This window comes from Moschus berezovskii, chromosome 1 (assembly GCF_049115385.1).
Source record: "Moschus berezovskii isolate FMDL1 chromosome 1, NW_MosBer_1.0, whole genome shotgun sequence".
In the NCBI taxonomy this organism is placed as follows: domain Eukaryota; kingdom Metazoa; phylum Chordata; class Mammalia; order Artiodactyla; family Moschidae; genus Moschus; species Moschus berezovskii.
Window position 1 is genome coordinate 88,123,880 of NC_142460.1, and position 13,368 is coordinate 88,137,247.

General features: G+C 38.0%; 1 protein-coding gene across 6 annotated transcripts in view; it reads left to right on the forward strand.

Annotated features, from left to right (window-relative positions):
• Window positions 1–10,850, forward strand: part of CD86 (CD86 molecule) — a 67,970-nt gene extending 57,120 nt beyond the window's left edge. For 5 of the 6 annotated variants that reach the window (XM_055393548.2, XM_088837503.1, XM_088837513.1 and 2 more), the window contains 2 exons: window positions 6,796–6,841; window positions 9,008–10,850. In XM_055393548.2, the coding sequence (XP_055249523.1) occupies window positions 6,796–6,841; window positions 9,008–9,104 (143 nt within the window). In that variant the 3' untranslated portion in view covers window positions 9,105–10,850. The remainder of the gene's footprint in view (window positions 1–6,795; window positions 6,842–9,007) is intronic. The other variant, XM_088837505.1, reaches the window with a different exon arrangement.
• The last annotated feature ends 2,518 nt before the right edge of the window (window positions 10,851–13,368 follow it).

The window sequence follows — 13,368 nt, forward strand, 5'->3', positions numbered from 1 at the left end:
GACATATCCATTACCACATACACTGAACATAAAAATTGCCTAAAGTTCCACTAGTAAGAAAAAAAATGATTATGCAGACAACATTTTAGTGTGTATCTTCTAGATTTTTTTATATATTAATCTGTTATTTTTCCACAAATGGGATAATATTATGAGGACTGCTTTTCACAGTTTGGATAATGTAACATACTGTTTTCAAACTGTTTTATACTAAATGTAGGAAGAAAATTTTTAGTGCCACTAAGTATTATTCTGTAGCATCATTTAAAGTCGCTCCAACATACTCCATTATGTGGATACACCTTAATTGATTTAACTAAGTCCTTTCTGTTGGACATTTGGGTTGCTCCTATAGGTTTTCTATTGTAAACAGCACTGCATTGAGTAGCCTCCTCATTGACTTCTGTAGTAAAAATGTCCTGTTTAATGTGGGCAAAGAGGTCCCTGCCTTTATAAGAATTCTATGCCTGTTTGTGATTAGGGCTGGTTTGAATGATGTTGTAAGATAAAGTTGGACTTTATCTCACTAATTGCCTCCAGTAAAAGTTTGGTTCGTGCTAATAATTAAGGTAAAATCTCCTCACTCATTTATGGTAAAAAGCACAAGATAAGTAATGCTTCTGGTCAGCATCTTAAGATTTCAGGTACAGATTTTAAGAAAATAAATAGATGACATTAGTATCATTTCATCCTGTTGTATTCCAAAAACAGTACATTCGTAAGTGATAACCCAATTTCAATACATTGACACAAAGCATATAGAGCCATTCAAACTGCCAAAGAACAGGATGTACTGAGAGATTTCTGTGATATAAAAGTGAAAAATTCACAGCGCAGGGTCAGATTACAGATGTATCACATTTGTCCAGGCTTTGACTTTTCAAAGTGAGAGTTTTTAACTTCTATTTCTCTCTCAATTTCATTGCTGTTTATATTTAGGTAAATGTGCAGATGCATCCTTCTGCTTGGAAATAAGCTGTTTCCTAAATTTGCTTTTGCAATGGAATGATTAGCTTATGCAGGTTTCCCAGGTGGCTCAGTTGTAAAAATCCACCTGCCAGTGCAGAAGACGCAGGAGATACAAGTTCGATCCCTGGGTCGGGAAGGTTCCCTGCAAGAGGAAGTGTCTGAGAAAAATCCCACAGACAGAGGAGCCTGGCCAGCTACAGTCCATAGGATCACAAAGAGTTGGTCATGAATTAGTGGCTGAGAACCCACACACAATTAGCTTACAAATGAAACAAAGCAAAGGGATGGAGGAAAGGCAAGTAAAAATGTTTCTTCCCTTAATAAGCAGTCAGAAAGATTCAGGAGACTAGATAAGGAAGTTAAAGGGGACGTGTCTGTACACATGAGAGTGATGGAAGGATGTTCAAGAAGCTATCTGTTGCATTTGAGATGGTCAGATTGAGATATGAGTGTTAAAAGGCAGAAAACCACAAGAGAGAGCACAGTACATACACAAGCCTCTCAAGAACATGACAGAGAATACTGGTAGGAAGCATCGTTTGGTCAGATAGTCACCTGTGCCAGCAAATTTGGTCAAAGAGAATAGCCTTGATATCCCTGGAGAAGGAAGAGGTACTAAGGAACTGGGCCACATAGATGTGAGATGTCTGTAAAAGTGGATTCTATAACTTTAGCAATGTCTGCACTCGCTTGTGGATACCCTCGGCATTGGCTGTATGATAGGCAGAATAATGCCACCAACAAGATATCCATCTCATATTCCCCAGAATCTATAATAAGTTATCTTACATGGAAAAAGGGATTTTTCATATATGATTAGTATTCTGTTCTGTTCTGTTCAGTCACTCAGTTGTGTCCGACTCTTTGCGACCCCGGGGATTGTAGCCTACCAGGCTTCTCCATCCATGGGATTCTCCAGGCAAGAATACTGGAGTGGGTTACCATTTCCTTCTCCAGGGGATCTTCCCGACCCAGGGATCGAACCCGGGTCTCCCGCATCGGAGGCAGACGCATTAACCTCTGAGCCACCAGGGAAGCCATATGATTAGTATACTGACTTCAAAATGATGGGATTATCCTGGATTATCCAGGTAGACCCAATCTAATCATGTGAATCAGAGAAACTTTCCCATCTGGATTAGAAAGATAAAATAGAAGGAGAGAGCCAAAGCTTGAGACAAGTTCAACCCACCATTGCTGCTCTTAAAAACAGAGGAAGGGGCCCTGAGCCAAGAAATGTGGATGACCTCTAGAAACTGGAAACAGTCCTCAGCTGGCCATGAAAGCAAGCAAGGAAATGGGAATCTCAGTCCACAAGGGACAAAATTCTGTCAATAAATATGGAAACAGTCATGACCTATCCACAGAGAAACAAGCTTACTGATAAGTAGAAATTTCTCCAACAATGCAGCTTCCTCCTAATCCAATATTCCTTTTCTCAGAATACACAGCTCTCCAACTAACTAATTTGCTGTCAAAAGTCCTTTCCAGTGTTTGTTTGGTAATTCCAGTTTTTCTTTTCCTTGGCCATACATATTTACCCTTTTTAGGTTGTTAAATGAATAATAGGGAAAGGCCATGGTTGTTCTAGCTGGTTTCTTATCCCTCTTCTCTATTTTGGTTTTGTCAAATAGGGCAGCGAAGGCATGAGAAATTGCAACCTTCAATTACTGTCTTTTCCCAATCAGAAGTTACCCTGTCAGCTTACCTATTGAGGAGAAAGACTAAAATAGCTCCTCCTAAAGTTTTGCTTCCTCATTTGTGTCTTGTGTGACTAAAGTTTGTATTATAATAGTGCTTAGCAACCTCCAGTTTTTATAACTTGACCCCCTCCACCAAATCTGGGACAGTCCAGCTCTTTCAAGAATGATTTCTTAAAGGACAGATGTATTTTCCAAAATAAATCATTTTAACCACCATTTAAACAGAAACTTTCACAGGGCTGAAAAAATGAAACCAGGAGACCTCATCATATCTGTCCTCCAAAATGCTAAATTTGTAATCAAATCCAAAAGTTTAGAATCCATCTTCTTATTGCTGCTTTCATTTTAAAACAAGCCTTTTTAAAAATGGTGGTGATTTTGTCATGAGCATGAAAGGATAATATAATTATTTGTGTTAGTGTACAGATATCCTGAAGTACTATATTCAGCTATAAGCACTGTTATTTTTAAGAGAAACTTTGACAAAAATAGAACCTAACTAGATTGATAAAGTTATCTGGAAGATCAGTCAAATGAGAAATAACTGAAATAAACTGAGAATGCTCAGCCAGGACAAAAAGCCTGGAGGAGTACACAAGTGCTGCCTTTAAATATAGAAATCTGCCATAGGGTGTAAGATCATACTTAACTGAGGCTCTAAAGGACATCTTAATGATAAAGGTTATAAGAAGATAGAAGGAAATAAAAGGCTTTTTTTTTTAACAATTAAAGCTCTTTTAAAATTATATAGAAGACACAGACTTCTCTTTCCTCCCATGAAGGATTAACTGCTACAGAAATTGCCCTCCTGCAGTAAACAACTAGAATCAGACAAAATATATGTGACAACTGTTTTCAGACATTGGACAACAGGCTACAGAAAACTGTAGTCCCTAAGAGAAGGGAAAAGAGGACGTGAGCCCTGTGATTGTCCACAACTTACTGGCTGGAGTCAGTTTCTAGGCTGCTCTGAAGGCAGGGGGAGCCCTAATACCAAGCAAAACTAGAAAAAGACATTACAAGACAAGAAAACCACACATGGCCCTTGTGAACATAGATGCCAAAATGCTAAACAAAATTAGCAACTGAAATTTAGCAATGTATTAAATATTAGACAACATGATTTAGTGGGATTTATTCTAATAATATAAGGTAAGTTCAACATCCAAATAACAAGCAATAAAATTCAAAATATTGAAAAACTAAAAAGAGAAATCATGGGGATACCTACCAAATATATGTCAATAGATACAGAAAAAGCATTTGGGAAAATTAATACACATTCATAATTTTTAAAAAGAAAGATAAACTCCCATATAAGTGGGACTACTCTTGAATTGAATTTAAAGGACATCTACCAAAATCTTTTGTTAGCATTATATTTAATGATAAAAGACTACTTTCACCTAAGATTAGGAATAAGGCAGTAGTGTCACTCTCCCTGCTTTTGTTCAATGTTGTGCTGAAGTCCTAGCCAGTGCTACAACTCTAGAAAAAGAAATAAAAAGCATACACATTGCAAAGAAAAAGGTAAAACTGTCTTTTTTTGGCAGGTAAGATGTGTATGTTTATAGAGAAACCTAAGGAATCCATTAAAAGGTATTAGAACTGATTGAGTATAGCTAAGTTGCAGGATACAAGGTCAATACACAAAAATCAATTGTTTTTCTATATACTAACAACAAACAATTGTACATTGAAATTTTTAATACCAATTAAGGTAGTATCAAATAATATTAAAGGCTTTGGAATAAATTTAAAAAAATAAATACAAGATAGCTATGTGTATATATATAGTGAAAACTAAAAAACATTACTGCTAACAGAAATCAAAGTAGATCTAAATAAATGGAGAATTATGCAATGCTCATGTCAAGAGCATCTTTAGAAGACTAGCTATTAAGATACCAATTCTCTCAAATTGATATTTGGTTTCAATGCAATATCAAAATCCTGGCAGGCTCTTGAGAGGAAATTAAAAAGTTTATTCTAAAAGTTATATGGAAATGCAAAGGATCTACAATTGCCAAAATAATTATGAAGCATGAGAACAAAGCTGGAAGACTTATACTACCTAATTTCAAGATTTATTTTACAACTATAGGAGTCAAGATGGTGTAACATTGGTGAAAGGACAGGCAAATCAACCAATGGAACAAAATAGAAGGTCAAAAAAATAAACTCACATGATTTTGTCAATTGATTTTGACAAAAGTGCCAAATTAATTCCATGCTGAAAGGATAGTTTTTTAAACAATGGTATTGGGTCAGTTAGGTATCCACATGGTAAACTGTGAACCTGGACACACAAAAAATGTCTCGAAGTGGATCATAAACCTAAAATAAGAGCTACAATTAAAAGACATTTGAAAGAAAACATAGAAGAAGAATTTTGTGAGCTTAGGTTAGGCAAATCCTAGGACACAGTAAGCACAAATTGTATTATAAAAAGATAAGATTGGTAAACTGAACTTCATCAAAATTAAAAATTTTGCCATTTGACTTTATGAAGAAAATGAAAAATCAAGTCACAGACTATGACAAAATGCTTGAAAATCGTATAATAAAGAACTTATAGGCAGAATATATAATTATGTGATACTATTCAATAAGAAGATAATTCACATAACAGAAGTCACAAAGCAAAAGATTTGAATAAATATTTCACATAAAAAGATACACAAGTGGCCAATAAGCAACAGTCACACAGTCATAATGTCATTAGTCATTGGGAAACACAAATTCAAACCGTAATGAGCTACCACCATATGCCCACTAACATGGCTAAAATTAAAAAGACTGATAAATATCAGGTGTTGGAGAGGATATGAAGCAAATGAAATTCTCATGTTCTTCTATACAACCCAGCAATCCTAGGTAGTTATCTATGAGAAATAAAGACATATGTCTACACAGAGAGACGCACACACACACAAGTATCCATGGCAGCTTTTTTCATAATACTGAACACCTGGCATCCTGAATTTTTACAGTTGGTGAATGGATAAACAATGGTGGCATATACATACAAGGAAATATCTCTGAGCTATAGAAAGGAATGGACTACTGGTAACATGAAACAGCATGAATAAATTTCAAAAGTATTATGCTATGTGAAAGATACTTGGCATGAAAAGACTACACATTATATGATCGTACTTATATGAAATCCTAGAATAAAGCAAAACTGTTGTGGCATCAAGCAGATCAGTGGTTAGAGGGGATGGTGGGAGAAAGAAATTGATTGCAAAGGGCTAGAGGGCACTCTTTGGGCTTATACAAATGTTCTATATCCTGGTTATAGTGGTAGTTACGGGACTGCATACATTTGTTAGACTCAGCAAAATATGTATGGAAAATGATTGGATTTTACTGTGTATTTTATCTCAATAAAGCTGATTATTTTCAAACACACACACATAAACAGAACCTCTAAAGATAGGAAGTGTTCAAAACCATCAGGATTGTTGAAAGGACTGCTGTGGTCTCTAAATTCCTCCATGGACCCCTGGGTTAACAACCTCTGCTGTAAGGCTCTCAGTGGGATAAAAGCACCATCACAACTGTCAACCCAGAGAAATTTTCCTCCTTAGTTGCATCAGTAGTAAGTCCATGCCAGTAGTAACTCAGGCTTTGGGAGGTCTAGCTCACTAGAGATTTCCCACTTGATCCTGTCCATGCAATATTGTGTATTATTTAGTAGCACCAGTTGGATAACGCAGTAAGGTGTCAACATAGTCAATATTTCCTTTTCCTCCTCCTTCCAAACCTTACTTTCAGAAAAGGACTGGAAACTTTTTTTCCCCATCAGTAAATGTCTGCTAAAACAATATGTGTTACACCTCTCAGTAGCATTTTTATTTTAGTAAAGAAAAGAGCTATAAGTAAAACCTATTCCCAATGTTAGAACTTAAGGCACAATGAGCAAAAGAAGGCATTCACTTTTGGGATGAAAGAAGCTCCTTCTCGGTCCCCATGAAATTTCATCAAAGAACCATCTATTCCACATTTGTGGCAACAACAATTTCTCTCTGGGTCCTAGGATTTAGGAGCCCCTTCAAACTTTCCCTCTTTCAGTATCTATGGGAAATACGTTTTCTGAAGTTGTTTTTGTCTCTTTCAGAAATCATCAAAGTGGAGGGGAAAGAGAGTAAACAGACTGAGAAAAGGTGAGTTCTGACCCTACAACAATGTTGTAGGGGATTGTTGGGGATTGTTGGAAGAGGTACAATCCCCAGAGAGTCTATAATTTAACTAGGCTTGGTGAGGCATGCTGGGACCTCAGCATGTATGGAGCGGAAAAGGAAAGTGAGAATAATTTGGACTTGGAGAAAAACATCCTGGCTATAAATGGATGGCAGTGTGCCCTGTGCACAATGCCCAAGGGTCTTGGCAAGCTCAGTCATGCTCAAGGAAAAAAATAATACCAAAAGGGTCTGATGTGATGAACATAGAATGCATCTTATTCACCATGGCAACCCCACCCAGTACCTAGCATAATGCCTGGGCCAGTGGGTGTCCTACATTTGTGGAATGAATAAATACATAAGTGAGAAGTGATAATAGGTACCCTTTAGCCTCAGTGTCTTTGCATCTACTGTGCCCTCTGCTTGGAATGTTCTTTGCCACTTCCTCACCTCATTCTTCAGATCTTGGCTTAAGCTGCACTATCTTAAAAACCCTTCCCAAACTAGATTATGTCATCCTGTTATAGTATCTTATCGATCCCTGTGCTTTTTCTTTATAACGCCAGGTTATACTTACATGTTGGTATAATTATAAGACTACACTCTATAAACTTAACCAAATTAAACTCTACAGAGGGCAGGGAATATATCAGTGAAGATCATCACTGTGCTGCCAGAACCTAGCACAGTGTCTGGCATATAGTATAGTAGGTACTCAATAATTTTTTTTAACTGTGAAATGGAAACAGCAAATATGCTTGAATCTAGAGAAAGTAGCTTTTTAATAATACTAACAGTTTTCAGTAGTTGTAATTTTCATGGTGAATATTCATTGAAAGATGATGGGACTTATTTACAGAATTTACAATTTAATGGTTTGATGAGTATATAATATGTTGAAAGGAGTTTCATGGAAAAATAAGCATCGTTCATTAGAGTTTTAGTCTCTCTTATGTTTTCTTTCAGCTGAGCAACAATTTTAAGTTTGTTTGATTTGTATTTATTTTTCACTTATTTAGTTTTCTTTCTAGATACTTTACCTAATCAAATCCAAATAAGAACAGCACTTAAGTAACCCTAAATATGGCATAGGGAGAAATGTGTGTATCTTTTCCTTTACATTATCTTTTGTTCACATATGAGGGTATGGAATGCAGAATTTGGTGAGGTGCTGTTTTTCTTTTTTAAGGGGTTCAAGTTTTCGGGGTTTTTTTAATGTAATTTATTTAAACTAAAAAAAATTTATTTTGTTTTAGTTTAAATAAACCATTTCTCCCACCTCCCTACCCCAACCCCACCTCTAGCAACCATCAGTCTATTCTTTGTATCTGATAGTTTGATTTTTTAATTATTTTTTTATTTTTAAATTCCAACATGTAAGTGAAATAATACAGTATTTGTCTTTCTCTGTCTGATTTATTTCACTTAGCATGATACCCTCAAGGGCCATCCATGTTTGTCACAAATAGCAAGATTTCATTCCTTTTTTTGTGGCTGAGTAATAGTCTACTGTGTGTGTGTGTGTGACAATTTCTTTATCCATCATCAGTGAACACTTAGGTTGTTTCCATATCTTGGTTATTAAAAAAATATTTGTTGAAAGAATGGATGGATGCATGAAGGAATACACAAAGATTCCTGGCAATCCACCTTTTCACAAAATGAGGCAGTCAGATTGTACCTCCAACCACCATGAGAAACTGGGCTCTCAAGAATATTGAGGCACTAGTCACACAGTCATGAGGTTAAAGCAACCCTGAGTCAAAAAAAAGACACAGTCATGACCCCAGGGTACATTGCTTCCGGTGTGCCCTGCACTCACCTGGATATACCAGCTACTGTGAGTCTCAGAATCCTGGATGGAGCCCAGGTGCTGTGCTATCTTGTCAAAGCCAGTTCAGAAAAGGTCTGGAAGAGCCTACAGAGGGAAGGCACCAGGGAATCAGGGTAGGGCAGTGGCAGGCCCAGATAAAAATCAGAGAGAGTAAATAGGAAGCATGGATGGCACGTCTCTTCAATAGTTTATTTCTTCTCATTGCTATTGCAATGCCATTGCTCATTCCTATGATCTGTTCCATTGCTGAAAGCTAGAAAAAGAAAGTGGCTCTACTGTGAAATCTCACCGAATTCTTTTCTCTATTTTTCCAGAGTAGAACTCCAAGAACCTGAAAGTTCTGATAAAGTCCAGTGTGATGTTAACATTTCAACGACAGCCTCAGACAACAAAAGTGCTACAGATTTTTAATTAAAGAGTAAACGCCATATAACTATCTGTTTATATATGCTTTCCTTTTCAAGTTTTGACTGACCTTTTCTTGTCTCTCTAAACCTTCTCAGAAGGCAAGAAAATATTACTATTAATACTAGCAGGGGCTTCAGAATTCCCTCCAAGTAAAATAGCCTCCTACCATGCCAGCTCTGCTCTCAATGACAGGAGCAGATTTTAACTGTTTCTTTTCATTTCAGAACACACTTAAGGGTCAAGTCTATCTAACTGATTCCTGGCTCAGGAATCATGTGTGAGATTAACAACTCTTGTTTCAGATTTGGTTTCTTTTCTTAATTTTATAAATTATGTTTTATGTAGAACTCCCAATTCCTGGAATTGTGGCTTTTATTAACTCTGAATCTCAGATAGCACCTCATTCCAGCTTGTATACCTGTGACTGAACAACTACCTTTTCAGTCTGGGTGGGAGTTATGTATTTTATGGCCTTATAATGTTTTGAAGTATAGAGAAATATGTACTATAATAATGTAATTACTGAGAAAAGTCCACACTCTCCTAAGGAGTTCTGGTCCCTCTGTGAGGGTCAGTAAGGAAAGTGATGGTCCAGTGTGCTGACAACAATGAGAAGACCAACTCAAAATCTGGGAAATTAGAGGGACAGAGAAGGAACTAGTTCTGTAGCCATTACCATCAGGGCTGATGCTAATATTAAGGAGGATCCACCTGCCCAAGAAGCTACTGCTGAGCCTTTGCAAAGACTGTTGGATAAAGCAGAAGAATGCTGAGGATAATAAACTCTGCTTCTCTTCTTGGGGGAAAAAAAATGAGACAGTGGGCTGGAACAACTGTGAGAGAGCCAATAGAGAGATCACAATACTCAAAGCAGGAAAAAAATGAAAGTTCTTGACCAAAAGAAATGCACATGAATGTTCAGTGTGTGCAATCCTTGAAAAAGCCCCGGGAAGAGCAACAGATGGACAGTCTGTCCAAATGGACTTAAGGCTGACAACAGTTTCCTTGGAGGTTGGGAGGGGTTTTGATGATAGCCAGGTTGTTGTAATGTTTCACCTGACTGGAAGCAGAGTTGGGGAGGGAGATCTATCGTCTTAATAATGGGGTCATGGAAGGAGGCCTAGGTCTCTTTCAATGAATGACTGAGTGTGAAGGAGCTGGAACCGAATTAAGAGGACCAAGATGCACATTGCTCAGAGGCTGACTAAGTCATAGATGTCCTGAGGAGATACCGGCTGTCCCAGAGCAGGGCTCTGGGGACTGTCTATGTGTCAGCTCTCAACAACAGGAACACTGGGCGCAGGAGAGGAATATACTAGCCCAGTAGAAATTAGTTAGGAGACCCTGGCTCTAAGACAGCATCACTAACGGATGGAGAAGCCTCAGTCCAAACCTGAAGAGAACTTTGGGAGGCCCACGCTACAGAAAAGTAGTTCTTATTCTACATTTTGTTGTCGTTTAGTTGCTCAGATGTGGAGTGTTTATTCTACATAAAGGACCCTGAAGGGTTGTAGACAGCTACGCTAGCCATGCTTGAACCTGTAATAGTTTCAGTTCTGTGCTCTGACCTGCCCTTGCCTTCATTAGGCTCCAAGCATCTTCATTAGACTCTAACATGTGGGTTTTTTTTAACTTTTTAGTTTATATTGGAAGATAGCTGATTATGTTGTGGTGTTTTGGCATGTACAGTAAAGTAGTTCAGTTACACATACACATGTATCTATTCTCAATAAATTTCTATTAAAATGATGTGTGTTAAGTCGCTTCAGTCGTGTCTGACTCTTTGCAACCCTATGGACTGTAGCCCTCCAGACTCCTCTGTCCATGGGATTCTCCAGGCAAGAATACTGGAGTGGGTTGTCATGCCCTCCTCCAGAGGATCTTCCTGACCCAGGGATCGAACCCCTGTCTCAGATATCTCCTGCAATGGCAGGTGGGTTCTTTACCCCCAGCACCACCTGGGAAGCCCATTAAAATGATGTAAAAGTCTAAATTTTCTACTTCAGCAATACTTACAGTCTGATATCACCCCCTCTATCTTCCTAAGGTTTGTCTTTCCTCTTGATAGTGCTAAGATAGCCCCAGTCTCCAGTCACCTAGCTATAAGTCCCAACTCACTCCAAACACTTTCCTCTTCCCTTTCCTTTAACCATTGGATAAGTAAGGGTGTCTTACATGATTCTGTGTTTATCTAGGTACTGAGACATAAGGGATGTTTTTTCTCAGGGTAACTGGGAAATCTGAAGTTAAACAAGGGATACTTGCCTTCAGTTTGTGATGATTTTATACCATGTAATTTCAGATTCAGTTTGTAATGTTTTATACCATGTAATGTGTGATTGTATGTACATTAAACAAAAGCTTAGTGTAAAAATGTATTTCTTGAAAATACTTTGATTATAAAATAAATGCATATAACTGTATTGTATATTTGAAAGTTGCTGATAGTACATCTCAAAAGTTCTCATCACAAGAAGAACATTTTGTAACTATGTGTGGTGATGAATGTTAAGTTATTGAGGTTATCTCTTAATAAATACTATGTCAAATTGTCATGTTGTACACCTAAAACTAATACAGTGTTATATGGCAATTATATTCCAATTAAAACTAAATACATGGCATATGAGAAGAGCCAGGGAAATTGTTGAAAAAAGAAAATTATCCAGGCTGTATGAGGGCACGGATGTGTCTAATTTGTTCACCAGTGAATCTCAGGCACCTAAGATAGTACCTCAAAATTATTTGTATAAGGACTGAACAGAACATTAGCATACCCTCTCGTGAAAACATCTCCTCTTGTGTATTAAATTCTCTAGGCCTTCCGTGTTCCAAGTCTGGGAAGAAGAACCCCAAGTAAGGTGAAAAGTGATCATGAGGTATGATAACAGTACTAGCTAACATTACTGGTGTTTATTCTGTACCAGGCACTCCTATAAACCTTTAAACTCACTATCCCATTTAATCCTCACAGCAACCCTATGATGAAGGTACTGGGCTCTTTTGCCCATTTTGCTGATGAGGAAACATAAGCATGGAGAGGTCAAAATGATTTACCCAAGGTCATTAACTTAATAAGTGACAGAGCTGGGGAAAATTTTGTGAATCGTGGGCCCTTTGACCCTTTTATTTCCCAGCCTTGTGTTTTCTGGCCAGGGGACAGGCAGCATTTTGATTGATTGCCAGTTGAGTGTCCACACTCCACTTACACTATACTACCTCAACCGTCCAAAGGTGGTGCCTCCAGAAGACCCATCACTGAATTTTCCAGGAGCCATTCCATCATCTCCTAAGTCCAGAATCTGTGGGTGATAAGGCAGATGACATGACAAATGCGTGGTCAGAGAAAACACGAGCTACTGTTGCTGACTCTAATTCCTTTCCCACCATCCCAGTCACTTATTATTCTTTTGCAATCCACCATCCTCTGCAATTCTGAAGCCAGTTTTGTCTACTCAGTGTCCTCACGTTTGTGAACCCAGACTAGAAAGCAAGGAGTCATCTCTGACCACTGCCCTCTGACCTTTCTCTTGGCACCCACTACCCACTCCCACCCACCTGCCACATCTGGCCATCACCAGGCCAGGCAAAGATTCCTCCAGCTTTAGCATCCACCCCCTCTTTTCTCATTCAGGCTCTTATTTCCTCATCCTGAGAACATGACGATCAGCAACAAAATAATCCCAGTCTACTGTCTCTTACCCTACATTTTGTCCAAACATAAAAAGGAACAAGGGAATGAGTAGGAAGGTCTCCCTCACATTCCTTTTCCTTAGCCACATGAAGACAGCGCTGATCTCCAGCTTCTTATGCATCTCCCCATCGATACACTATGTTTATATGTAAGTGTATGTGTCAGTGTTCAGTATGAGCATACATATACACACACATATGCAATATGTATATACATACATACTTATACATACAAATAAATACTAAATGAATGACCTTGAGTAAATCATTTTGACATCCCTGTGCCTATGTTTCCTCATCAGCAAAATGGGCATAATGGTAGGAGGGCGTCATTGGGAAACCATCTTTAAGTCTTTCCTGTTGGGCTGGTGGTTTTCCAATATCTTGCCTGAAAGGTGGAAGTCTCTCTGTCAGAATTTTGGGAGAAAGGCGAAAGAAGAGGGGCATATGTGCACATGTGACTGTGTATGTGCTAGTGGTGGGATATCTACAGTCTTTAATCACTATGTAAGTTTACTTTGTCCTCATGTTTTCAGTATGGTAACGCCATTCTCAAATGTGTGAGATGTCTCTT